At 38.9% G+C, this 25167-nt stretch overlaps 2 protein-coding genes across 6 annotated transcripts; both read right to left on the bottom strand.

Moving 5' to 3' along the window:
• Positions 1 to 132: 132 nt before the first annotated feature.
• LOC137074098 (piggyBac transposable element-derived protein 4-like) lies at positions 133 to 8582 on the bottom strand. 2 transcript variants are annotated; one of them, XM_067442789.1, is made up of 4 exons: positions 8225 to 8582; positions 5419 to 5612; positions 3053 to 4297; positions 133 to 1175 (listed from the first exon to the last, which is right to left on the bottom strand). In XM_067442789.1, the coding sequence occupies exons 1-4, from the start codon at positions 8561 to 8563 to the stop codon at positions 950 to 952; spliced, it is 2004 nt and encodes a 667-aa protein (XP_067298890.1). In that variant the 5' UTR covers positions 8564 to 8582; the 3' UTR covers positions 133 to 949. The 2 variants fall into 2 exon arrangements, with proteins under 2 accessions (XP_067298890.1, XP_067298892.1); XM_067442791.1 differs by having other exon boundaries at positions 5419 to 5609.
• Positions 8583 to 11505: 2923 nt separating this feature from the next.
• LOC137073443 (piggyBac transposable element-derived protein 4-like) lies at positions 11506 to 24852 on the bottom strand. Of its 4 annotated transcripts, XM_067441947.1 has the most exons (5): positions 23905 to 24089; positions 22817 to 23021; positions 15527 to 15723; positions 12486 to 13715; positions 11506 to 12210 (listed from the first exon to the last, which is right to left on the bottom strand). In XM_067441947.1, the coding sequence occupies exons 1-5, from the start codon at positions 23955 to 23957 to the stop codon at positions 11772 to 11774; spliced, it is 2124 nt and encodes a 707-aa protein (XP_067298048.1). In that variant the 5' UTR covers positions 23958 to 24089; the 3' UTR covers positions 11506 to 11771. The 4 variants fall into 4 exon arrangements, with proteins under 4 accessions (XP_067298048.1, XP_067298047.1, XP_067298046.1 ...); XM_067441946.1 differs by lacking the exon at positions 22817 to 23021 and having other exon boundaries at positions 23905 to 24852; XM_067441945.1 differs by lacking the exon at positions 23905 to 24089 and having other exon boundaries at positions 22817 to 23877.
• Between the last annotated feature and the right edge of the window lie 315 nt (positions 24853 to 25167).

Below are 25167 nucleotides of genomic sequence, written 5' to 3'. Positions count from 1 at the left end.
ATGTTGATACAAATATGATTATGCCAGTTACAGCCAGGACTCAGCTAATTGAATATAGTAACTCAAAGCCTACATAAAGCCCGATTTGCATTTCAGACAGGTCCACTTGAATCAAAAACACCATAGACAAACTTTTAATTAATTTTTTATTGCATATTTACAATAAATTTACATTTGGCTGTATGGCTGTGTTCTAAATTCCTCACGAAAATACATTCATTAAAACTAGCCTGTTGATACAACTGTCATGAAACAAAGTAAATAAAACTCCAGTGTAATTTATAACATTTAATAGCTTTGGTTTCTTATATTTTGGTAATGTGTGAAGTCAAACTTTCCTCCTGCTATGAAACACACTGACACACAAGACTCTTCTTCAGTTTGGAAATAACAAAAATAACAATTTACATCTATATAAAGGTTCTTTCAGGCTAGCTGAGATGCATACTTTCAAGAGAATCTCTGTAACATAAAATATATGGCATTAAAATAATAGGTGCCATTATAAACCACCATGTTTGCTCAAAATAACCTATCAATGACATTAGTACCACATTAGATTTGACCAAATTCTCATGTAAATGCCTGTGAAACATTCCTCTTGCCAACACATGTTTTCAAAAAAGACCATTTGAGAACTATGCACACATCTAAACCAACAAAGCACATAAAATGTAGACAAATATATCATTTAAAAGCATTCAAAACATTATTCCACTTTACAATGCAACAAAACACCATGTTTTTAAATTTTCAATATTTTGATAATAGAGTGCCGCAGATATGACATCAGAACCTGGAAGACTAATTTGCTCGTGGTTCCTTCAAGATTTTCCTACAGGGTTTTATGATTATTTTATTCATTTTTTGTCTGGTGTGATGCGCTTCAGCTTGTAGAATAAATAAAGGGAACTTCTGAGAAGGAACCTGAGGAAACTGATGGCAAATCCTAAGGACTCATTTCTGTAAGCTCTAAAATAAGCACCTCCAAGAATGCCTTTCGAGTCAAAGGCTTCATGTACTTTCTCTTAGCCATTAGCTCCTGCATAATGAATGCATTTTCTACAGTGATGTCCAAGAAGTGGTAAAAAACACATTGATACCACTTTTCCGGTTTATGTAGAGCTCTGTAATGTCCAGTGATGGAATTAGATGGATCCACTGCCTCCATGTTCCTGTGTGGAAATATAAATGCATATTCAAACTCTAAACCAAGCCTGCAGTGCCCCTCTCAGAAACTGAAGCTTTCGCGCCTCGATCGCCCCCCGGTGACCGGTCCCAGTATAGTTGGCCCTCTTTGTTTTCAAATGGACGTGAGGCAATCTAAACAATATTACACTTCAAATATTTTTTCCCCAAAGTTAGTTTATGTCATAGAGTGCCGAAGTCATGACGTCACTTTGTAGGCCAACCCGGAAGTTAGCGGCGCATGGGTTCCCTCGATCAAAAGCCTATGCATTTTCCCCATAGACTTTTGGACAATCGCAAAAAATAAGATCTGTGTTCAACAAAGAGTTATGATTCTTACACGTTTTGTCTATCAAGATAATCTTTACAAGTGAATCCAACATGTATACCGTTTGAAGCCTAAATAAAGCCGTCAGATATAAAATGCTAACGGTAGGCTATTAACGGACTACAGCACACAGTCGCGGATCTACGTCATCATCAAGCTTCATCAAACTTTATTTAAAAAACACGTTCGCTCATTATGATCTGCGCTGTGTATGAACACTTATCCACTTTTTCATGAGAAATATTGCCCATTCGCTTTTTCCAAAAATGTTAGAAACTAATTGGGTTTATGTGTGCCGATCTGAGATTTGTTTTCTCGTTTGTTAATGTTTTATTTATTATTTTGTTATTTTATATTTAAAGCTTAATATTATTGTCTTTGTGATTAAGATTAGGCTATTATGCCTGATCATCGTGCCCCAAATAGACTTTAAAGAATCTTTTGAAGAATCTTGTGTTTGATTGTATGTTTGCATACCATTTGCTAATTCGTCAGAAAAAAAGTGCTTTTACCGCCTCCGAAGCACTGACGACGTAAGCTAGCCGTATAAATTTACAATCGTATGTCCCTACACTACAGTCTCTCCACAGAAATGAAGAACTGGTAATCGGTTACCTTAATATCACAGATTTCTGTGTATAACAATATTTGGAAACACCACTATTTGAAAGGACTAAATATATAACTATGTATATTAACTGAAAGGTAAACTTATAAGAACGTGAGGCTGAAACGCGGGCTAGTTTTGTATTTTTATTAAATATTTACTTACAGAATTCAAGTGTGAATGAAACGCGGGCTGGTGAGATTTCCCGTTTGTCCTAAAGTCCCGGCCAAAGGATGTAGTCCCTTTTAGCAACTTGTTAGCAACCGCCGTTTTTAAGACACAATAAAGTTTAAAAAAATCTCAAGCAGGTTAGAACTAGTGTGTTTTATGTCATAGATCAAAACGTGAAAATATTTAGAGGCTTTGTTAACCACAGACCTTATTTCAGGTGATTTGGCAAAAACCCATTCAAAAAACCCATAGACTTTTGAGCGAGGGAACCGGAAGTGCTAAAATGCTAACTCACTTCCGCGTTTTGGCCTACAAAGTGACGTCAGAACTTCGGCACTCTATTGTAGGCAGTTATTATCACAATGATTTCATTTCAAGTGTTCGTTTTTAAAATAATTTTAGTTTTAGTTAGTTATTTGATGCTATATAAATGGGGGTGTGACGTCATGATTGACAGCGGAGATCGACGTCTTCTCTGAGTGAAGTTGTCACTGAGGCACTAACAGACTTTTTGCGGGATTTTTGGGAGCAGATTGGAGCTTTAACTTTAGTTTTTACATTTCCATAACTGTTCCATAACTCGGTCCCAAGATGCCAGCGCCGTGCAGGCCGCCTGAAAGCTTCAAATCTGCCAAGCGGAAACGGATGATGTCGCATCGTCCATATTTTTTTCCTGGTCTATGCTCTGAACAGACAGAATAATCATGGATGCTTGTTTCTCACAATTGCGAGTTTATATCTGAATACATTTTACTTACTTGTTGAAGTCCAACACCACAGCTGGAACTGAGACCTCCACAATGGTCCGATGTGTGTCACCCTTCACCTTTCTCTGCACAGTATTCCCATCATTGGCTTTATGGAAGGTGGAGCACATCTGCACTTCCTGTGAGTCTTTCCACTCAACAAACAGCAGATCGTCATCCCTAATCCAACGCATGGTGCCGCGTGGAGCGTTCCTTGACAGTCTGTTCACAGTTGTTTTTGGGAAACCTGCCCTGTTTCTCCAAACTGGGCCACAAGCCCAGATCTTTTTACTCAGGAGGTCCCTGAAGAGTGTGGGACTGGAGTAAAATTTGTCAACAAATAGTTTATACCCAGAGCCCAACATATTTTCATCCACCAATGCCATAACGGACTCATAACTCAAGCCCTCACTCTGTGACGTACACGACTTCCCCTCGTAAATAAAGAAGTCCCACGTATAGCCGCAGGTGCAGTCGGTCAGCGCAAAGAGTTTGTACCCCATGCTTGGAGATTCATTATTCACACATCGCTTGAGTCCAGTTCTAGCTTGCGATGCCACCATTCTTTCAACAATGGTGATGTTCTGAAAGGGATGAAAAAACGTCTTGCAGGCCTCCCTAATGACTTGATACAGCGGTTGAATTTTACCCAGCCGTTCATAGGCAGCTGTTCCCCTCCTAACGCTGTTCAGCGCATCCTCCCTGCTGTCGCTTAGATGAAGAGCTTTAGAGATTGACCGAAATTTCTGGTAAGACATGACTTTTGCAGGAAAGGAGAGACTGAAGTGCTGGGACACACTCCAATAGTCAGTCAGCGAAGAGCACTTGAACATACCCATGTAAATGACCAGTGCAATGTACGACTTCAAGTCATTTTGACAAATATTGCCCCACACCTTGCCCTTTCTCTCTTGGCACTTGGCTCCATGGTCATTTGTGTGCCCTACAATGGTCTGCAATGATGCTTTTGAAAAGAACAGTTGAAAAAACTGCAGAGGACTGCTGCACCTATTCGGTAAAAACTTTGGCCCGGGTTCTTGGACAGGACTGAAGTCCAGTTGAAGCGGTTCAACATCTGCTTCTTCTGAGCTGTGCCACCTTTCTGTTGATACAGCAGAGAAACCATCATTCTCCCTCTCCCTGCCACCTCCCTCAGCAGTAGAAGATGTGGAAGACAAACGGGATCTCTTTCTGTGCTGTGGGCTGGTGTCTGAATCACAGTCCTCCTCTGGTGGGTAATTGTCAGTTGAAGGCCTACTGCATGACACAAGAAGAAGAGAAAAGGATTAGCAATGTGCTTCATAATTCTGTTGACAAAAGGCCAGTTCACACCAACACACATATTTGGTCTGATTTTTGTATTCAATCAATTCAATATTTGTACAAATCATGCAAAAAAAGAAAAAAAAGAAAGAAAGAATGAATGAATATACAAATTCTCTCAAATAGTAAAAAAACAGACATACAGCAGTAACCCTATTCACAAAGCAGCGCTGTGCAATTCGTTTCTAACCCGCTTGTCATGGAGAAGAAATTAAGTCAAACTGTATTTACATGTTTTCAAAAAGCTGTTCAGATTTTTCTATGTTCTGTTAATCTGAATAGACGCACTTACAGCCATTCACTCAGATAAAAAAGTTTATCACATTAATCATGTATTGATGTGAACAGGCCATGTTTTCTTATGTCATGTTTATATGCAACAAGTATATAAGACAGCTCAAATATGCATTTTATTCTGTGAAACCGAGGGCTAATGCACAAAAAGTCTCTGCTTCATGCAGCTTCAATCTTTTTGTCATTTACTTTATATGTCAACTTGGTAAATGGGTGATTTGTGGACACAGAAACACAGTAGATCAGCAGATTCAAAAGTAGGCCTGTTTTATTTTAATTTAAGTGAAAACAGGCAGAGCAAGGGAACTGTTGGCTCTCTGCTGAATGCCTGGAACTAGATGAGCTGCCATCCTCTCCCAGGAGGCGGAGTAGGAAGCCTTCCACCGAGGAGCATCCAGTACCATCGCATGGCATCAGGAGTGAGGCCTCTCAGCTGGCTGAGGAGTGAGTGGCAGTGTGTTCAGGGAACGGGGCCAATATTTGTTTTTCCTCTCTCCCTCCATCACCAGTTCCTGCCGCCTCCTTACCTGAACTACATACTTTGCTACAGGATTATTTATTATGAATCTACAATGTTTCTATTACACCCTTGCGCTAACTACAATTGCTGTTATGATATCAAAGCACATTTGTAATAAGTAAAACTAATTTTTTGTAAGGGATGCCTATTCAAGTAGATTTCAGAATATTCAATCTACATAAAATGGAAGCACTAAAATATATTAAAAACTAAACAAGAAAATGAGTTTAAAAGAACTCACCCATCTAGAACAGAGTCCAGGCCATCCATAAACATTTCCTCTGCTGTGCTGTCCACACTGCTGGCAACACTGTCCCGGTCACAAATATAAGTATCTTCATCACTACTGCCTGTACTGTCCTCCACACCACTCTCAGTTATTTTCTTTGAAACCATCAGAGAGTACTGAAGATCAGCCGTTGTGGTTTTTTGCTGCTGAATATTAGGCAAAGGCAAGTAAACAGTGAATCAGTGGATAGCAAAATTATCCAGCAGTTTCAGACCAGGAGACAAAGATATATTTAATATATTTCAGACGTTTCAGTGTAGATGAACATTTTTTGGAAAACGATTGAAAATGTTAGTGTGGACGCGGAGCGATTCACAAGATTTATATAAGAAGTAGGAGGCAATGGTGTTTGAGACTCACAGTATGTTATGTCTATGTACTGAGCTCTTATTATTTCACCATGGCAGGGTTAATTCAATTTTTCATTCTAGGGCACCTTTAATCCAAAAATCTTACATACTGCGCCTTTAAATAAACCCCCATCCCTCACTTTCATTCTAGTTACCCTTATCACTCAAATCAAGTCAATGCCTATATGCACCGCATACAAAAAATATTTAAATATATATTGCACTTACAACAATGTACTTTAACTTGAAATATGTACGCAAGTTGACAGCACCGCTAATATACAGCGGTTTCGATTTAGCCTTAAACTGGTCATAAAAGACAGGGTTGCCAACTTTTAAGTTCAGGTTGGAGTGAGATTTTTTGAGGGCCGGGGGGGGGGGGGGGGGGGGGTGCGTAATGCTTTTGATCTTGATTCAGTATCAGTTTATATCTAGTATATATACTGTACATAATAATATGTTTGTTTTGGCACTAGTTTAAAGATTTCTTGGGTCAAATTATATGTGCCATTCCTTAATATTCACTTGTGAGTGCTTATATAAGTATCATTATTCATTAAAAAGATTAGGATGCAAGTTATTTAAGTTTTGAAATTTCACATTTAAAGAAATCTAGTGTTTGATCATCATATCTAAATATTTATTAGAATGCAAAGACTGCAATATATTTTTGAGCAACTAGATTAGATACATGTATATTTATTAAAGAGCCATAAGGCACCTAATGGCATTACAAATAAACATTAATATTTTTTAGCCACAAAATGACTCTAATTTGCCTCTTTGAATTGGAATTCTCTATTTTAATATTAATTACTACACTAATTGTAATATAAATTTTAGAAGAAATACAAACATTAGAAGAAAAATATTTGAGGTGGTCATTTATTGACAATAATTGTTGCACAAATAGTATTTAGTACCAAAAGATCTCCTCAAAATATTCAATAAATATAATTTAATGAGTATGAGTGTGACCTATTAGTAAGGAATACCTGAGGGCTAAATACAAGAATAACATTAATGTTAACAATGTTGAATCTCTATCACTCTCCATAATAAAACGATCCTGTAAATATGGATGACTTAATAATCAATACACACTAACACTATGCTGTACTGTTTACCAAAACTTGCAGCAAACATCTATAAAGTGAAACTGTTGTGTATCCGCTTAAGCCATTTAAATGCATTGGCACAGCGCTAGAAGTATTCATAGACAGTAAAAGAAATGGACGGAGCGTTCCCATTGACGTCTACGGCGAAAGAATGAAGTCAACCTAGGGGCACTCACTTCCTGATGGCTGAGCGAACTGCGCAGGCTCAGACTGAGCTTGACGACGTAGATGTGACGTGAGCCTCCTGTCTGACAGCTGTGAGTCTTCTAGTAGATGTGGAAAGCGAAAGCTGAATCACGTTGTTTAAATATTTTCTCCCGTTGCTTTTGGCTCACTATGGGCTTCTCCCCATTCTTCCCCCTTGACTTTATCAGACTAGTCTCCAGGACATGTCTCCACGTCCCCCCGATTGTCTCATAGACAGTAAAAGATTGCCTGCGAGCGTCTCTTCAGGTCTATACGGTAATTTCTCAACTGTGCGACAGGGTCGCGTTGGTTATGACGCAATCGTTAGCCTATTTTTACAAAAACAGCTGCTGCGGGGCGATAGTGTAAGATACAAGGTAATGGAGCCTTTTATACATTGTCATGTTTCTTTAGAAATAAACAATGGACAAATGGAGTCTTTAAACGTCTCAGATGTAAAGTTATTCACTGTCAAAGTGACTCAAAAATGAATGGGAGTCAATGGGATGCTAACAGCAGGTGATGGCTTGGTTAGCAATGGCCGCCCCTAGGGGTGGAACGCTTTCCGAGCGCTAGATTACCCCCTTGGAAGTATTGAGCGCTCATGGGCCACGTGACCAGCGCGCGCCGCAGGGAGACGAGAGCATGCAACTCCGCTTTTCAACGCCTCTGGCTTTAACATTATGCCACATTAGCGCCAAAACGCTATTTATTGTTTGAATTTCATTAAAACACATTTAAAAAAATTAAAGCTTAGTTTAATATCAAAAGCAGGTTTGGCAATTTGGCGTGAGATTGAGTTGGGCGGAGTGAGAGCGTGAGACAGAGCCTGAAAGCGTGAGAATCACGCCAGATGCGTGAGAGTTGGCAACCCTGAAAAGACCACAGGCTGTAGGGCAGAAACTCATTCAAGCATTCGATCATGTTTCGTAACCATGGCAATTGCACTTAAAACAGAACTTTTTAAAATCTTAAGTCAAATGTTAAGATACGAACTTATGTAGCCTCTGTTACAGCCCATAACGAATGCACATTTTGCACTGGGCACATATTACGTTTGAACAGTCAATATCAGCTGCTTGAACAAATATCAAACATACTTACACGTTTTGATTCAGAAGAGAAAGATTGTCTGACCAAAGTGGGAACTGCTCCATGTTTCAGCAGTAGCCTTTGTGTATAGCCGGCGTTGTATTCTCCCAGGTTCAGGAAGCAGTCCTTCGTAAAATGAGCAGCACACAAACGAACTTTTGGGCTGTACTGATCAGGGACAGCGTTATACATAAATTGTAGCCACTGATTCCTAATTCCATCCGTCTTTGGAAGGCCAAACGAATGGGTTTTGCTTTCGCATCGGAACTCACAGCGTCCCCAAGACATGCTGAAAACAATCCATCCACTGACTAAGCAACTGCCTGCTGCCTCGCCTCCTTTCTTGCGCATGTGTTTGGGCGACCCTTTCAAGCTGTGACGTATATGTTTGCGGAAGTAATATCTTTATTAAATGTATATGTAGTTGTCGGATATCAACCACATATCAATAGAAATGCAGTTATAACTAAAATATATAACTTTATTCAGGGTGATTGGGACAGTTTTTGTCATTAAGATGACTTGGAAAAAAGATTAACCCTACTTGACGCTCGAGTTTACACCAGACTGTAAAACTCAATGCTCATGGCAAATTCTACACAAAATACCAAACTATAAATTAAAGACATTAAAAAAAAGGAAAAATAGGAGAGTAGGATATTTTTTTTGAATATATATATTATAAAACCAAAACCATCCAATAAAGAATATGAGGTCTACTTAAAAAAAAAAAAAAACTCTTTAAAAACCACAAGGCAAGATTTATTTGTGTATGTTAAAAAAAAAAAAAAAATTGTATACCACAAGTTACCCTTTTCCCCTTAATTAACAAACTTAACAGTGTCCCCAATGTATCGGTCTTGCAGGTATTCTTAGTTGCATCCATCACTGTACACCAAATCACACCGAAAAAACAAGCCCTCTACCGTATCTCTTACTTGCATATTTGACATTTGACCATTACATTTTATACGTACACATTTTAAAGTGCACCTCTTTACATATAGGGTTAACATGAAATGAAAGGAAGTTTTTCCTAATTTCATATACTTCTCATAAGGACAGAACAAACACGTTTTCTTTACAGGTCCCTTGTAATAAAACAATTAAGAACATTCTGTTAAACTTATCAACAAAAATTTAATTTTTCATTTTTTAGGTATTATCATTACATCAAATGTTGTTTAATCATCGGCATTGGAATACTCTTCATTTTATCTTACACTTTAGACAACAAACAATATGATTGTATTTCAGGAACTTCAAAGCTAAAATAATTACAAATTTTTATGTTTTATGGGCAATCTTTTTTTATTAATGATTAATATGATTTTGTATTCAATTTTGTGACCGTAAACTGTAAATTTTTCATCAGTTTTAGTTGAAAAACAGCATGTGAATGTGAAATTAGTGAATATACAGCAACACACACATTGATACACACACTGACCAAGCATAACTTTATGACCTAATATTGTGTTGGTCCACCTTTTGCTGCCAAAACAGCCCTGACTTGTCGAGGCATGGACTCCACTAGACCCCTGAAGGTGCTGTGGTCCAAATCAACACCTCAAATTCATTGCTGTGCTCCTCAAACCATTCCTGAACCATTTCTGCTTTGTGGCATGGGTGCATTATCCTGCTGAAAGAGGCCACATCCTCCAGGGAATACCGTTACCACGAAAGGGTGCACATGGTCTGCAACAATGCTTAGGTAGGTGGTACGCGTCAAAGTAACATCCACATGGATGGCAAGACTCAAGGTCTCCCAGCTCAACATTGCCTAAAGCATCACACTGCCTTCGCCAACTTGCCTTCTTCTCATAGTGCATCTTAGTGCCATGGGTTTCCCAGGTAAGTGACGCCACACACACACCCAGCCATCCAGGTGATGTAAAAGAAAACATGATTCATCAGGTCAGGCCACCTTCTTCCATTGCTCCGTGGTCCAGTTCTGATGCTCATGCGCATTCAGTGGTGAACAGGGGTCAGCATGGGCACCCTGACTGGTCTTCGGCTATGCATCTCCATACGCAACAAACTGCAATGCACTGTGTATTCTAACACCTTTCTATCAGAACCAGCATTAACTTCTTAAGCAAATTGAACTCCCCAACATCAATGAGCCTTGGCCGCCCATGACCCTGTCACCAGTTCACCACTGTTCCTTGCTTGGACCACTTTTGATAGATACTGGCCACTGCAGACCAAGAACACCTACAAGACCTGCAGTTTTGGAGATACTCTCACCCAGTCGCTTAGCAATCACAATTCAGCCCTTATCAAACTCTCAAATCCTTATACTAGTCCATTTTACCTGCTTCTAATACATCAACGTTGATGACAAAATGTTCACTTGCTGTCTAATATATCCACTAACAGGCGATGAAGAGATAATCAGTATTATTCACTTCACCTGTCATAATGTTATGCCTGATCGGTTGTATGCACACCGTATTTGTATATCGTTGTATGTGTACCGTCTACACACTCACATCCATCAAAACCATCAAGTACACAAACACGCATTCTGAATTTTGAGACTTCATCCGATCAACTTACATCATCTACACTGCATCTCATTGTTAGCTGTTCTTTCAAAATCTTCAGCAATAGTTCCCATACTGCATTAAAACTCTCGTTTACACGTATGGTTAAAATAGGAGGATTTTGTGTTGCTCCAGTCATGGTACCTATTGTGGTAGAGGTAAAAAAGAACTATAAAAAAATAAAACCTATTAACATGTTCTACGTAGAAAAGGAGCACATGTAAAGTAGGTGAAAAATTTACTCAGTGGAGAAAAAAACAAACAGGTCTGATTGGTTTATTTGTTAAATGTCTATTCAATCTGTTGAAGGCAATGCTCTGCTACTTGGGCACAGAGATATCATGCAACACATTGCGATTGCTTCCCCATAATATATTCCCAAGTCAATATCTGCATAGGAAATCACCTAGTCTTAATCTGCATCGCTATTTGTACTCGTTGTGAATACGCAGGCCACAAGAAGTAAATAGGTGGGTTTTTTTTTGTGGATCACTTTTACTCGGGACATGCTAGCTAGCAACATTGGATTCCATTCATTATGCTAAGCTAAGCTAGCGGCGACCCTGCCAAACTAAAACAATGCATGCACTGAGACAAAAATGCATTTGCCCACACCATTTCTAAAAACGGTGGAGTGTCCCTTTAAGAGAAAATTATAAACTAAATTGCATACATTACATTTAATTTAAACCTAACCCATTTCATATGTTGAAAAAACAAAGCAAAGTGAAGCAAAGTCGTATATACATTTCCAGAATGTTTTATTTGTAATATTTCAAATTCAGCACCAGCAGCCATAGCTTCACTTTTTTTTAATGACTCAAATTAAATCACTCTGTGATTGTCATGTGTGAGTCAAATTTTCCTCCTTTACGAATGTAAAAAATAAAATAAAAAAAACACATTTAGACTACCTTAAATATTCTGAAATTTGGAATCAAGCAATGCACCAAAGACAAAGGGGGGTGGGGAAAATGACACCTAATGGTTACATTTACTGAAGCCATAAATCATAAGTCTTGTTTTTCATGCCAATCATTGAAACAGTCCCTCTCGGGCTGAAAGCACAACAACATATCACAAGTCACACACATGACTGGAGTTGTCTGGTTGCAAAGCCTGCACTTCCTTCCACCAATGTCCTCCAGTGTGATGTGCTTTGGCTTGTGGAAAGAAGCAGGAACCACTGAGGAAGAACGAGCTGAGGAAAACGGAGATGAATCCTGAGGGCTGATCTCTGCAAGCTCTAAAATAAGTGCCTCCAAAAATGCCTTTCGGGTCAAAGGCTTCCAGTTCTTTCCCTGGGCTATTAGTTTCTGCATAATAAATGCATTCTCTACAGTGATGTCCAAAAAGTGATAAAAAACACATTGATACCACTTTTTTGGTTTATGTAGAGCTCTGAAATGTCCAGTGATGGAATTGGATGGATCCACTGCCTCCATGTTCCTGTGTGGAAATATAAATGCATATCTCAAACTGTCTGCTTGTTTTATCTCAATTAATCTCTTTCATTTGCAAGTTACAAACTCGTAATTGCGAGTGTATATCTCGCAATTGTTTTTGTTTTCTTCGAGAAAATGTCTAAATTGGGAGATAACTTGGCATTTCAAGAAAAAAAAAAGTTATATAAAAGTTACAATTACATTTTATTCTTATTGAAGATTGAATGCACAGGTACAATGAAATGAACAAGGAACAATCCCTTAATAAATTGTACGTACTTGTTGAAGTCCAACATCGCAGCTGGAACTGGAACCTCCACAAGCGTCTGATAGAAGTCACCCTTTACCTTTCTCTGCACAGTATCCCCATCATTGGCTTTATGGAAGGTGGAGCACATCTGTACTTCCTGTGAGTCTTTCCACTCAACAAAAAGCAGATCGTCATCCCTAATCCAACGCATGGTGCCGCGTGGAGCGTTCCTTGACAGTCTGTTCACATTTGTTCTTGGGAAACCTGCCCTGTTTCTCCAAACTGGGCCACAAGCCCAGATCTTTTTACACAGGAGGTCCCTGAAGAGTGTGGGACTGGAGTAAAATTTGTCTACAAATAGTTTATACCCAGAGCCCAACATATTTTCATCCACCAATGCCATAACGGACTCATAACTCAAGCCCTCGCTCTGTGACGTACACGACTTCCCCTCGTAAATAAAGAAGTCCCACGTATAGCCGCAGGTGCAGTCTGTCAGTGCAAAGAGTTTGTACCCCATGCTTGGAGATTCATTATTCACACATCGCTTGAGTCCAGTTCTAGCTTGCGATGCCACCATTCTTTCAACAATGGTGATGTTCTGAAAGGGATGAAAAAACGTCTTGCAGGCCTCCCTAATGACTTGATACAGTGGTTGAATTTTACCCAGCCGTTCATAGGCAGCTGTTCCCCTCCTAACACTGTTCAGCGCATCCTCCCTGCTGTCGCTTAGATGAAGAGCTTTAGAGATTGACAGAAATTTCTGGAAAGACATGACTTTTGCAGGAAAGGAGAGACTGAAGTGCTGGGACACACTCCAATAGTCAGTCAGCGAAGAGCACTTGAACATACCCATGTAAATGACCAGTGCAATGTACGACTTCAAGTCATTTTGACAAATGTATTCCCACATCTTGCCCTTTCTCCTTTGGCACTTGGCTCCTTGGTCATTTGTGTGCCCAACGATGGTCTGCAATGATGTTTTTGGGAACAACAGTTGAAAAAACTGCAGAGGACTGCTGCACCTATTCTGTAAAATCTGAGGTCCAGGTTCTTGGGCTGGTGTGAAGTCTATATGAGGTGGCTCAACATCTGCTTCATCTGAGATGTGCCACCTTTCAGTTGATACACCAGAGAAATTATTGTCACTCTCCCTGGCACCTCCATAAGAAGTAGAAGACAGACGGAATCTCTTTCTCTGCTGTGGGTTGTCCTCTGAATCACAGTCCTCCTCTGGTGAGTAAAGGTCAGATGAAGGCCTATTAAATGAGACAAGAAGAAAATGTTAAGTAGTATTTTAATATAAAACAAGTAATTTTGTGTATTTTTGCGACTTATTGTATTTTTGACTTTTGCGAACCCTTACGGTTAAGTTAGAGAAATTCACCGTCGTAAATATACACTGTTGTAGTTACAGTAGATAGCTGTACATGTGCATTTGTTGACAAGCTAAATTATTTCAATAGCCAAGAAGCTTGTAACATTTTCACATATACTCTAGGTGTGTCCCAAATCACGTACTTGTGCTATTCTATACCATTTTGTAATATGAATAATATAGTTTTTTTTATAGTGTGATCTGCCGTGGAATGCAGCAAATTTATGCACAGGCAATACATATATATAAAAAAGACAAGAATGTGAAAGAAAAGAGCAGAGTTTTTAAACACATATGATGCGATCCCTCATGTTTTGCTTGTGTTTCGAGCAGTCACTGCAATACTTACAAGATCTGTCACATCACTGTCCTTCATTGTCCTGCAGTTTAGCTCCAGTCAAACATACCTGACCCAGCTAATCTATAGGCACATTTCCAATGCAGGAACTTTAACCAGGAACTAAGTCACTTTGGGGTGGTCTTCGGTGTGTTTTGACTGCAGGGAGCATGGTCTAAATGAAGTTCTGGGTAAAAACTTCCCCCTCAGAAAGCCCCTACTGGCAAGGTACCTTTTCAAAGTTCAGGAGCCTCATTTATCAACAGTGCATACACACAGTTCTGTGTGTAGTGAGTGCTCAACAACAGTTTCACGCAAAGTGTGGGATTTACCAACTTGTACTTATATGTAGAAATGTGTGTAAATATAAAGCACACCTCTGAGCATTCTTACGCAGAGAATCTACACTGTAAAAAAATATTTCGAAAAAAAGTTACCTGGTTGCCTTAAAATTTTGAGTTCATTGAAATTACAATTTTGAGCTAATACAATGAACACTTTTTGAGATTCGACAACCTTTATTAAACTATTAAAAGAAAGCATATTGGGTAATTGTGTGCGTTTTATTTCTGATGATGCAGTGAAATATGCCAAATTGTGCTTTTTCATGATTTATCAATTTTTTATGTGGTTCAGATACAATAATATTTTGAGTTTCTATTTATAAAACAAATTTCCATCATTGTATCAACTCAAATTTTTAATATCAATAAACTCACAATTTTAAGGCAACCAGGTTACTTACCTTTTTAAGTTAAACCAACAAAAACCAACCAAATGTTTTTACAGTGTAGTGGTAGAACAACAATACTACAAAACAAACAGCATTTAAGAGTGTCACGGTATGCATTAAGCAATCGTCCTCATGTCCTCAGTTAATTATAAAACACTACATATACACAATAACGTTACTGCTCTCCTGTCTTTGGGTTTGTGGCTCAACTGGTTCCAAGATGGCGCCTGTCCGTAAACGTGTAATGTACTGTCTTTATAAAGTATCTTCTGATTAAACTGTTTTTAAACTTACAAAGTTCTCAATGCTTCAGTTTGCATGTAGTGACCCTCAATATGCTACCGTGTTAGTGTGGGGCTATTTTGAGCCTTGTTAGTGGTATTAACTAGCGGTTTAATTTCACTTACCCTTTGCCCCATAGACAAGCATTATAAGCTAATCTTTTTTAGAGATAAAACTCTTTACATTCGATTTCATGAAAATGCATCCCAGAGAACGATCTACTTAGTAACCATCTGTTAATTACCCCTAGGTTAATTTCTCACCGGAGTTGTTGTTAAGTACCAAGTAATATATAACATATGTTATAAAACTTAAAAAGAAAAACTGTAACAAAACTCACCGATCTAGAACAGGGTCAAGACCATCAATAAACATTTCCTCTGTTGTGCTGTCCACACTGCTGGCCACACTGTCCTGGTCACAAATATCAAGATCGTCTTCACTACTGCTTATAATCTCCACCACATCATTTGTAGTATTTTTCTCTGGCTCTACAGCAGAAGTGAGGAGCAGAAGACCAGCAGCTGCAGATATTTTCTGTTAGATAAAGCGTTAGTTAGTGGAACATCTGATGGAAGATTATTACACAGATCTAGAACCAATTATAAAATAACCAAAATACTAGTTATGCATCGAATTCAGCTGCCGAAACTCAGTCCAAAATCGCATTGGAAAAAAAAGATATACACCAAGTTACAGCACAGTAAGACTATTGTACACACATTTAATCTAGTCTTTTTGTCTGTTGAATTTTATGTGTGTGTGTATATAAGTATATTACATTTTATTTATGATATTATGCTGTGTGTTTAATTTGTGTCTGCCAGTACCATGTAATAGCTGGTGATACTGATATGACAAACATAAATACAACAACTATTGTAAACAGAAACAAGTATGCTACGATATACACATTTCATTATTGCATGCATTATTTGATTGCGCAGTGATGGGTAGAGCGAGTGTGAAACCCGAGCACTAAACACTGAGATGCGGGGCAGGGCATTTCTCTGCATGAAAACCAAGACATCTGATAACAGAACAAGCATAGTGAATATGGTCAGTTGTCTCTAAGATTTCAGTTCATGTGGCACCAATTTTTTATTTTATTTAACTTTGCAATTCTTTCTCGTTTTATTATCTAATTTGTAGTCATACTTTTTTGTATAGATTTTCCTGTGGTCAGTTCGATTGCTTTTTGGGTGTGTTGTAAATGGGCTTTTTAATGTTGAATTAACTGTATGCTTTGTATTTATTGTTTATAAACAAATGGGCAGTTTTCTTTTTTTTTGCAATTGTCAAAGTAGAGATTTAGATTTTTTGTGTATAAATTATATAATGAGAATGAACAACATAAATCCATTTTCCTAAAGGTGCTTTTGTCTTACCCTGAATCATTATGGTACACTTATAGATGTTATTTAAGGGATAATGTACACCCAGCCGGTTGTTATCGCAGAATAATCCCCAACGCGAAGCGGAGGGGTCTTGCATCACTCTGAAGGGGTTTATTCTGCGATAACAACCGGCTGGGTGTACATTATCCCGCTTATTACATGGCTACTAGTCTTAAATATATTAGACACAAAATATTTTCTTTAGATTAAATATTTTATTAGCTCTTACGCAAAGCTTCCGCGAAGAAAAACAGTTCCAAACTGCTTTAAGCCTTTATCTATTGCTGCTAAATGTTGAAAATAAATGCTGAAAGGGTTAATTCACCCAAAAATGAAACCAAGCCTATGATTTACTCACCCTCAAGTCATTATAGGTGTATATAACATTCTTCTTTCAGACAAATACAATCAGTTATATTTAAAAAGCCCAGTCTAACGTTAATCCAATCAGTAGTTGCAGCTGTTTTTGAAGTCAATAAAAAAAATGCAGCTGTCCGTCAAATAACGTGCTCCACATGGACATAAGCGTTCCGCCTGCCACAACTCATCCACAATAGAGCCTTCTGATTCGAATTGATGCGTTTGTGTAAGAAAAATATCCATATTTAAAACTTTATAACGGAAACCCGCCTTGAGATCTTCCATTGTAGCCATGGCTGTTTAAGTATTTAACAGCCACAAGATGGCGCCAGCGGTAAGCATAGAAGTAGTACCGGTCAAGATAACTCGTAGTACCCGGATGAGCGGTTGTTATCTGGAAATAACATACCACTGGAATGCGCGATTGACCAGTATTTCAAGTATTTCACAGAGCCGTGTAATAATGACAACTACATACCATTCTCCAACCTTCCATACCTCTCGAAGGTGCTGGAAAAAATTGTTGCTGAACAGCTTCAGGTCCATTTAAAACAACACAATCTATGAGAAATTCACTCTGGTTTCCACACCAGAAACAGCACAGAAACAGCTTTGCAGATGCTGTTTCTCTATCTCTTCTCATCCTCCTGGACTTAACTGCAGCTTTCGATACTGTTGATCATAACATCCTCCTTCACCGTTTACATTCCACCATCAGTCTCTCTGACTTGGTCCTAAATTGGTTTTCATCTTTTCTTACCAGGAGAACTTAAGTTGCGTTGGGAGAAGCTACATCCCTGTCACACAACATCACTTGGCCGTGTCATCAGCCGGCATGGGATTTATTTTTACTGCTATGCTGATGATACTCAACTTTAGGACAAGTTCATCCCCCTCTACTGACCTCACACACCATCCACTTTGACGTGGATGAAGCAAAACTTTTTCGCAGCTAAACAGCTCCTAGACTGAAACGATCCTAGTCGGAACTCCACTTCCGGTCCGGAAATCCATTATCACCAGCATTGCCTTCTCTGATCAGGACATTCCACAGCAGTCACCAACATGGGGGGAATCACAACTTACTTTTGAAGCTCACATCAAACATCTTTGCAAGACCTCTTTCCACCTCAGAAACTGCGCCAAACTTCGTCCCATACTATAACTTGCAGATGCAGAAAAGTTTGTCCACACCTTCGCCTTCTCCAGGCTGGACTACTGCAATGCGCTTCTTATTGGGACCCCAAGCAAAAATCTTCAGAATCTGTAGTATATTCAGAAATATTCGACTTGTCTTCTCAGGACTCCCCGGACCAAACTTTGTGCTATGGAAGATCGGGCTTTCTGCTTAGCCTAGTGTGTGGAATGCTCTCCCTGACCACTTGCAGATCCCACAGACAGTAGATGCTTTTAAATGTGGTCTTAAAACCCATCTTTTTGGCAGAGCTTTTGGTTGATTTGCTTCTTAATTGTTTTTGTTTCATTTTTTTTAAATACATTTTATTAATTGTTTTAAATCTGCAGCACTCACATTTTGTTAAATATAATGTGCATTACAAATAAAAAGTATTATTACTACTTATTATAAGTGATTATATTGGGACTATTTCATAAAGGTCTGGTAAGGATAAAAGTTTCCATGTTTTTTATGATCAGCTGTTTATGTTTTTTTAAATGATCATTATAGCTGTTTAAATAATCTTATTGATTTTCTTATTGAGAAATGCCCGTTTCACTTGTTCAATAGGTTACATTTGACATTAAATGTGTCACATTCTCTGTGGCTTCATGTATTATTTGTAATGACATGAACATATCACAAAATACAGACAAATGGGAAACACTTTAAAACATGGTTACGCATGTATTAATAACTATATCTTTAAAAGGAAACCTATTATGCAAAATTCACTTTCATAAGGTGTTTGAACACTTATGTGTGTCCACAATGTAGGTCCTATTATGCCTCTTTTTAGAAGATGTAAAGTAAGTCTGTGATGTCCCCAGAGTGTATATATGAAGCTTTAGCTCAAAATATCCCATAAATAATCTTAAAATATGGGGTGTCCCTTTAAATGCAAATGAGCTGGTGCTCCCAGTTCACTTTAAATAAGAGGGCAAAGCTTCAAGTGCTCCGGCATACCAGCAACAGTGGGCAGCATCAGTGAAAACAGCCAGAGACAATGGTAGCTTTAGCAAAGTTAGCCATGCAGAGTGCCAAGTACCAAGCTCTTTCAGAAAGACAATTTGGAAGCACTCATAACATGACGTGATACTTACTTTGTCTGGTTCTGAAGTTTGCGCACAAAGCGTTGGTATTGACCCATCATTCAACATCAACATTTTAGAAAATCCAGCGTTGAAAAGACCCTTGTTTGTGAAACAGTCCAGTGCAAAATGATTGGCGCAAACGTACAATATTTTAGCGATATTCTTCGGAACATTTCCTTTAAAAATTAAATTTAACCATGATGTCCTCAGTGACTCAGATGGTGGGAGTCTATGGAGACTTCTATATTCATTGGTACATCCCAAAACACTACACTTATAATGCCTCTTTGGCACAGACATTGTACAACTCCAGCTGCTACAGCAGGGTACAGAAATGATGTAGTGATGTGTCGTTCATGAATGATTCGCTCATTTTCAAAAAATCTTTAATATGACTCGAGAACAACGGGTTTTCTCAGACAGCGATTCATTCATTTTGTGTTGACCGCACACAACATCCCATATGTTCTATACAGGAAACAGAACTGATTAGTTCATTTTCGAGTCCGGGTTTGAGTCATTCGTTCATCAAGTCCCAGCCCCATAGACAAGGCTATGCAGTCTGTACCGGAAACAGAAATGATTCATTCTTTTTAGTCTTCGGTCCTAGTCTCGTTCTTTTGCCACGTGATAGCCATGTTGGATACAGAAATAGTTCATTCACAACCTTTTTAGCTAGTATGCCTATAATATTTTTTCCTAAGAACCCTGGACACACTTGGTTGGTCAGAATGGATAGGCATAATAACAGTTTATTGCCCATATTTTCTGATTATTTTATTATAATAACTATATTACAACATGCAGTCAATAATACAACTAATGTAATGTTGTATATGTTGTGACTTGTGAGACACTGAAGCGGTAGGGTCATGTGAAAAAAGAACGAGACACAGAGTCAGACCCGAAGAACAACTTGAACGAGAAGACTCGAGAGATGAACTGCTTCTGCATTCAGCCTATGAGGACTTGAACGAGGAGACTCGCGAGATGAACTAATCTCTTCTTTTTCCGGTGACTGCATAGCCTTGCCTATATGGGGCTGGGACTTGTATGAAAGAATGACTCGAGAGAACTAATCTTTTCTGTTTCCGGACGCATGTAGTATAACTAATGAGGCTGTCACGGCTCAGATCAGACATGATGACAAAACTAACAGCTCGAACCAGAAGTCACAAGTGGTGTAACGCTACTAATCTTTCTGAAAGTGACGTGATTAAATGTAAAGTGACTAAAGAAGTAACGATTTGGATCGTGAGGTTAGGCAAGCACAATTAATTAATCATTTTTATTCTCAAAGTTTGGCCATGACTGCATTAGCTTGTAGTTTATGTTTTATTCCAAAAGTGTGAAAAAAATGTAACATGTAAAATTTTAATTAGATTCTGCTTAAATGAACGAAATGACTTGGAAAAAAGATTTGTTCATTTTGCTGAACAAGACTCAAAGATCCGAGTCAGTAAAATGATCCGAACTTCCCATCACTAAAATGATGGACTATGCTTCTCACTCAGGGCTGCGTCTATGCAAGTAGGACAGATCGGCACCGGCAGTGGGCGGGGCTTCTCCTAACCATGTCATCACAAAAAAATGAATGAATGAGAGAGTGGGTGGATTTTTACCATTATAGGCAGGTTGTGCAGACACACATTGGTGTTTAAACACTTTATACAAAGTGAATTTTGCATGATAGGTTCACTAAGTATTATTTGTAATGATAGTAAAAAAAAAAAAAAAAAAATTCAGTGGGAAACACTTTTACAACATTGTTACACATTTAATCATTTAAAATTTATTTAAATTAAATTTAAATTATTATTTTATTAAAATACAGGTGAATATCATTGAACTAACAATGAATTTTGTATCCATTAACTTTAAACATGATTAATAGGCAAATATTTAAAATATTGTTCATGTTTATTTTATAGTACTGACTATTTAAAATTATTGTTAACCCTCACCTGGGTCATTTTTACCTGAATACGATAATAATAATAATAAAAATACAATTTGAAATAAAATTGAGTTCATCTGAGCGCTACAAGGCCTCTAGGACTTTTGTCACAAAAACAACAAATGCACACAAAAAAATTGAAAATATCAAAATACATGTAAACATTTCTCACATCTAGCAAAAGAAAAGCTCTGTGTGGTCTATTGGGACAAATTAAGTAGTTCTTTAGTCATTTCAATTGGCCACCATACACTTATATAAACGATGTACTGAACTTTGTCATGGGTGAATTTATAAGGTTGCGATGGGTTGTGACCATAGACAGTAAAAAAATGACATTTGTGACATTTTGCCTTGGAGTCTGGTAGCTCCTCCCCCTCCCCTACGTAATTAAAGCTGCGACAGATGAGTCTTAACAGTCTACATTTCGTTTTCACCCCGGTTAATTAAATGCATCCTCTGGGTACTTTAAGTTTGCCTTTTCTATTTGAAATTATCCTTGTGAACACAGTAGTCGCACTCTTTAAACAGATTATAAAACGGCTTAGACTAATAAGAAATCGATGCACGGTACATATATGTCCTAGTATGCATATTGTCAATGTGTCCTGCAGGATTTCATCATTCCTACAGGATACCTGCAAATATCCTGCAGAAAAAAATCAAAATCCTGCAGGATTCCTGTAGGTAATTTTGTAAGGGTACAGTTGACAAAAGGATAAGGTAACCCAAATTGCTTGCTATCATCAATACTCTGTGCATCTCTGTTGTGCTGGGTCCATTGGCGTGTGTAAAAAAATAAAACACCAACAACAACAACAACAAAAAAAACACGCACATCAAACGACATGTATCAGCAATAGTGACGCATGGTAAATACATTGTTACTCACACGTGTTTGTTGCGACATTACTGTCGGCTCTAGTATAGTCGGCACTGCATCGTCTTTTATTTTCAGCCTCTCTGAAAAGCCTGCGTCGAACTGTCTCTTGTTTAAAAACGAATCCGCAGTAAAATGAAGCGAACAGACGAACAGCGTCTTGTTGACGCGGTCTGGAACTTCGTTAAAAATAAAGTTTATCCACGCGTTACTAATGGTAGGATCACGCGGAAGGCAATGCAAAGACTGGGCTTTTCCACAATTTAGCACTGCACAACGCCTTGTAATCCTCATAGGCATCTCGAGCGATTTGTTGCTCGGGTAAGCTTGTGTTTGCTTCTCTTTCGCATTTGCACCCCTCCTACTACATGCGTGAGACCGTCGGTGGGCGAGGCCAAGAGCGCTAGAGGGAGTCTTACTTTTAGCAACTTGGCTAAAGCTTTAACTGGAATACTCCACCGTTTTTTTTTTTTTTTTTCAAATTAAACTGTTATTCCCTTAACTAAGACAAGTTGATACATTCCCCTCTCGTCTCAGAGCGTGCACTTAATCGCTCTGACGCGTGTTGACATTTTGGTAGCATTTAGCTTAACGTTAGCCCAGCCTAGTTCATTCATTAGGTACCAAACAGAGATCAAGTTAGAAGCGACCAAACACCTCCACGTTTTCCCCATTTGACGTTAAATATTTCGAGCATTTCACAGATCGTGGTTACTGCCACTTCCAGGACAACCAAATAACGCTACCATGCAAAAGGACACTTACAGTGTTGGGTGATGATCCACTTTGTCCAGATTTAAATATTGTCGGTGTGGCCGCATCCTTTAGGCGTAATCCTGTGGAGGTATAGTCCTCCTTTGTGAAATGCTCGGAGCAAACACGCCACTTCTTCAGAATCCCCACCGGTGTTGCTGTATCCACGTTCAAAGCAGCCAACCAACGTTTCCGCCGTTTGTGGTGAGTTGGAAACCTGTGAAACATGACGGCACTATATACCTTCGCCTTGTTATCACAACCCCTTACGATGCACGTTATAACCATGATTATTCACGAACTGATACTTCGTCAACTCCGCTCAAACTAACGTTACTACTGTACTGATGCAAGGCGTGCAGGTCACGTTGGCTCTATTGACGGAAATGGGAGGGTAAGGGGGAGAGGATTTTTCCGACGTGACTTTTTACTGCGCCTATAGTCGAAGTACTCTCAAAAGTGCGATTCCGCCATACATTATAGTTATCCCTTTTATCCCGATTTGAAAAGCGCCACGTATAATTTTGTCACCATACCTAGTCGTTCAACTATTCGTGTAATTCTATTTAAATAGGGGGAACGTGGAGGTGTTTGGTCTCTTATATCTGGAATTCTGTTTTGTGAATGAACTGGGCTTAAACTAAGTGCTGTCAAAATGTCACTGCGCGTCAGAGAGATTGTGCACGCACTGAAACGAGAGAGGCATCAGGCATGTATCAGCTCGTTTTATAAGGGAATAATAGTTTAATATGAAAAACGGTGGAGTACCTACTATTATAGTGATAATAATTTCTGGACTAACGAGGAAGTTTTGAATTCTGAAACTTACAGGATGTACTTCTGCAAGGAATGAAATAGCAATTGGGATGGTTGTTACACAAACCTGGCAACCACTCATCTCTAAACGTCCTCGGAATTGGATTGGTCAATTGGCCCAGTTTTTTTTTAAATTTCCGTTCCCCACCTTACTTTGGCTCTATCACTGATTTAACAGAACTAAAAGACAGTAACCTGAGCGATAGCATGCAGAGGAACAGCTGTCCACCGTAAAAAAACCTCGCATTTCGAACACCCTGTACAAAATACGTAATCATACTTACGGGTTGTGATCCAGAGGTGCAAGAAGGCCCAAACAATGTGGGTACTGTCCCATCTTTAATGAATAAACGTTTCGCAAATCCCGCGTTGACCTCGGCGAGATTTGAGAAGCAGTCGTCAGTAAAATGACGGGAACACAACAAAAGGTTGGCGTTAAATTGCTGTGGTATCATTGTAAAAATGAATTTCAACCACTGACTCTTCACATCCTCATCCTTTGGAAGTCCATGCAGCGTGGATTTGCTTTCGCAGCGAAAAAAACAGCGTCTTCTCGACATGCCGACAACACGAGCTCTTCCAGACTACAGCCACAGGCGGTTCACAATAGGTTCCTTTACATTTGTCGCGCACAAACATCTTATAAACATTGCAGACCTTGCTGTAAGGCTCGTCCAATGCGAATGAGTTGCTGCTCCCTCCCACTTTCGCTTACTGTGAATAGCTACTGGAGTTCAACCCTATTGAATGACCCTTCTGACGCTGAAGAAAACACTCCAGCAGAATTACTCCAAGTAATGCATGGGACGTTTCTTCATTCTTAGTTGACGAATTGATGTAGTAGTATTGTCAGCCGCTTCATGCACTAAATACTGAAATCCAAGCTAACACGTCACGTGAAGCTGGATACACGCGCTAGAGACATGGACAGGACAGTTAGGCTACTGATCCAAGCAATAACTTTAATGCAAATACTGCCTTGTTCTGACCCTCGTTTATAAAGCAGTCTGACATATACGTATCTACCTATTTTTTTCAGGCGCATTCCCTTGAAAAATAAAACTAACCTACTGCATCTTCAGTGGCACAGATGCCGGAAGTATGTGAGCACTCTTATGCTCATTCCCACAGCCAACAACAGAACATCTTTTACCACGTTGCTGAGCCATTTTTGTGTTATCAGCTGGTTTAGCGAGGAGATAAACATAGCGGACTGTGTAAAGGGGCAACACGTATGAAGCCTCGTTCACACCGCCAGCGATTTTGTCGCTGCATGTCGCCAGCGCCAGAGATTCATGTCGCTAGTGGGCGTTCCCACTACACGGGTTGCATATAAACGTCATTAAATATATTTGTACTATAGTACCGTTTTTATTACTAGTGTTTTGCAGAACAGAGCAAGTTATTAGAATACATACACACTGTACTGTAATAGGTAGACCATATTGCATGCAGTTTAGTCAAAACTTACTTTATATCCCCACAATCCCAGACACGTTTTTCCATGCATCATTTTTTTAAATGTGTCTCTGTATGTAGGCTACACA

This window comes from Pseudorasbora parva, chromosome 4 (assembly GCF_024679245.1).
Source record: "Pseudorasbora parva isolate DD20220531a chromosome 4, ASM2467924v1, whole genome shotgun sequence".
NCBI lineage: Eukaryota > Metazoa > Chordata > Actinopteri > Cypriniformes > Gobionidae > Pseudorasbora > Pseudorasbora parva.
This window is presented reverse-complemented; position numbering and strand designations above follow the sequence as displayed.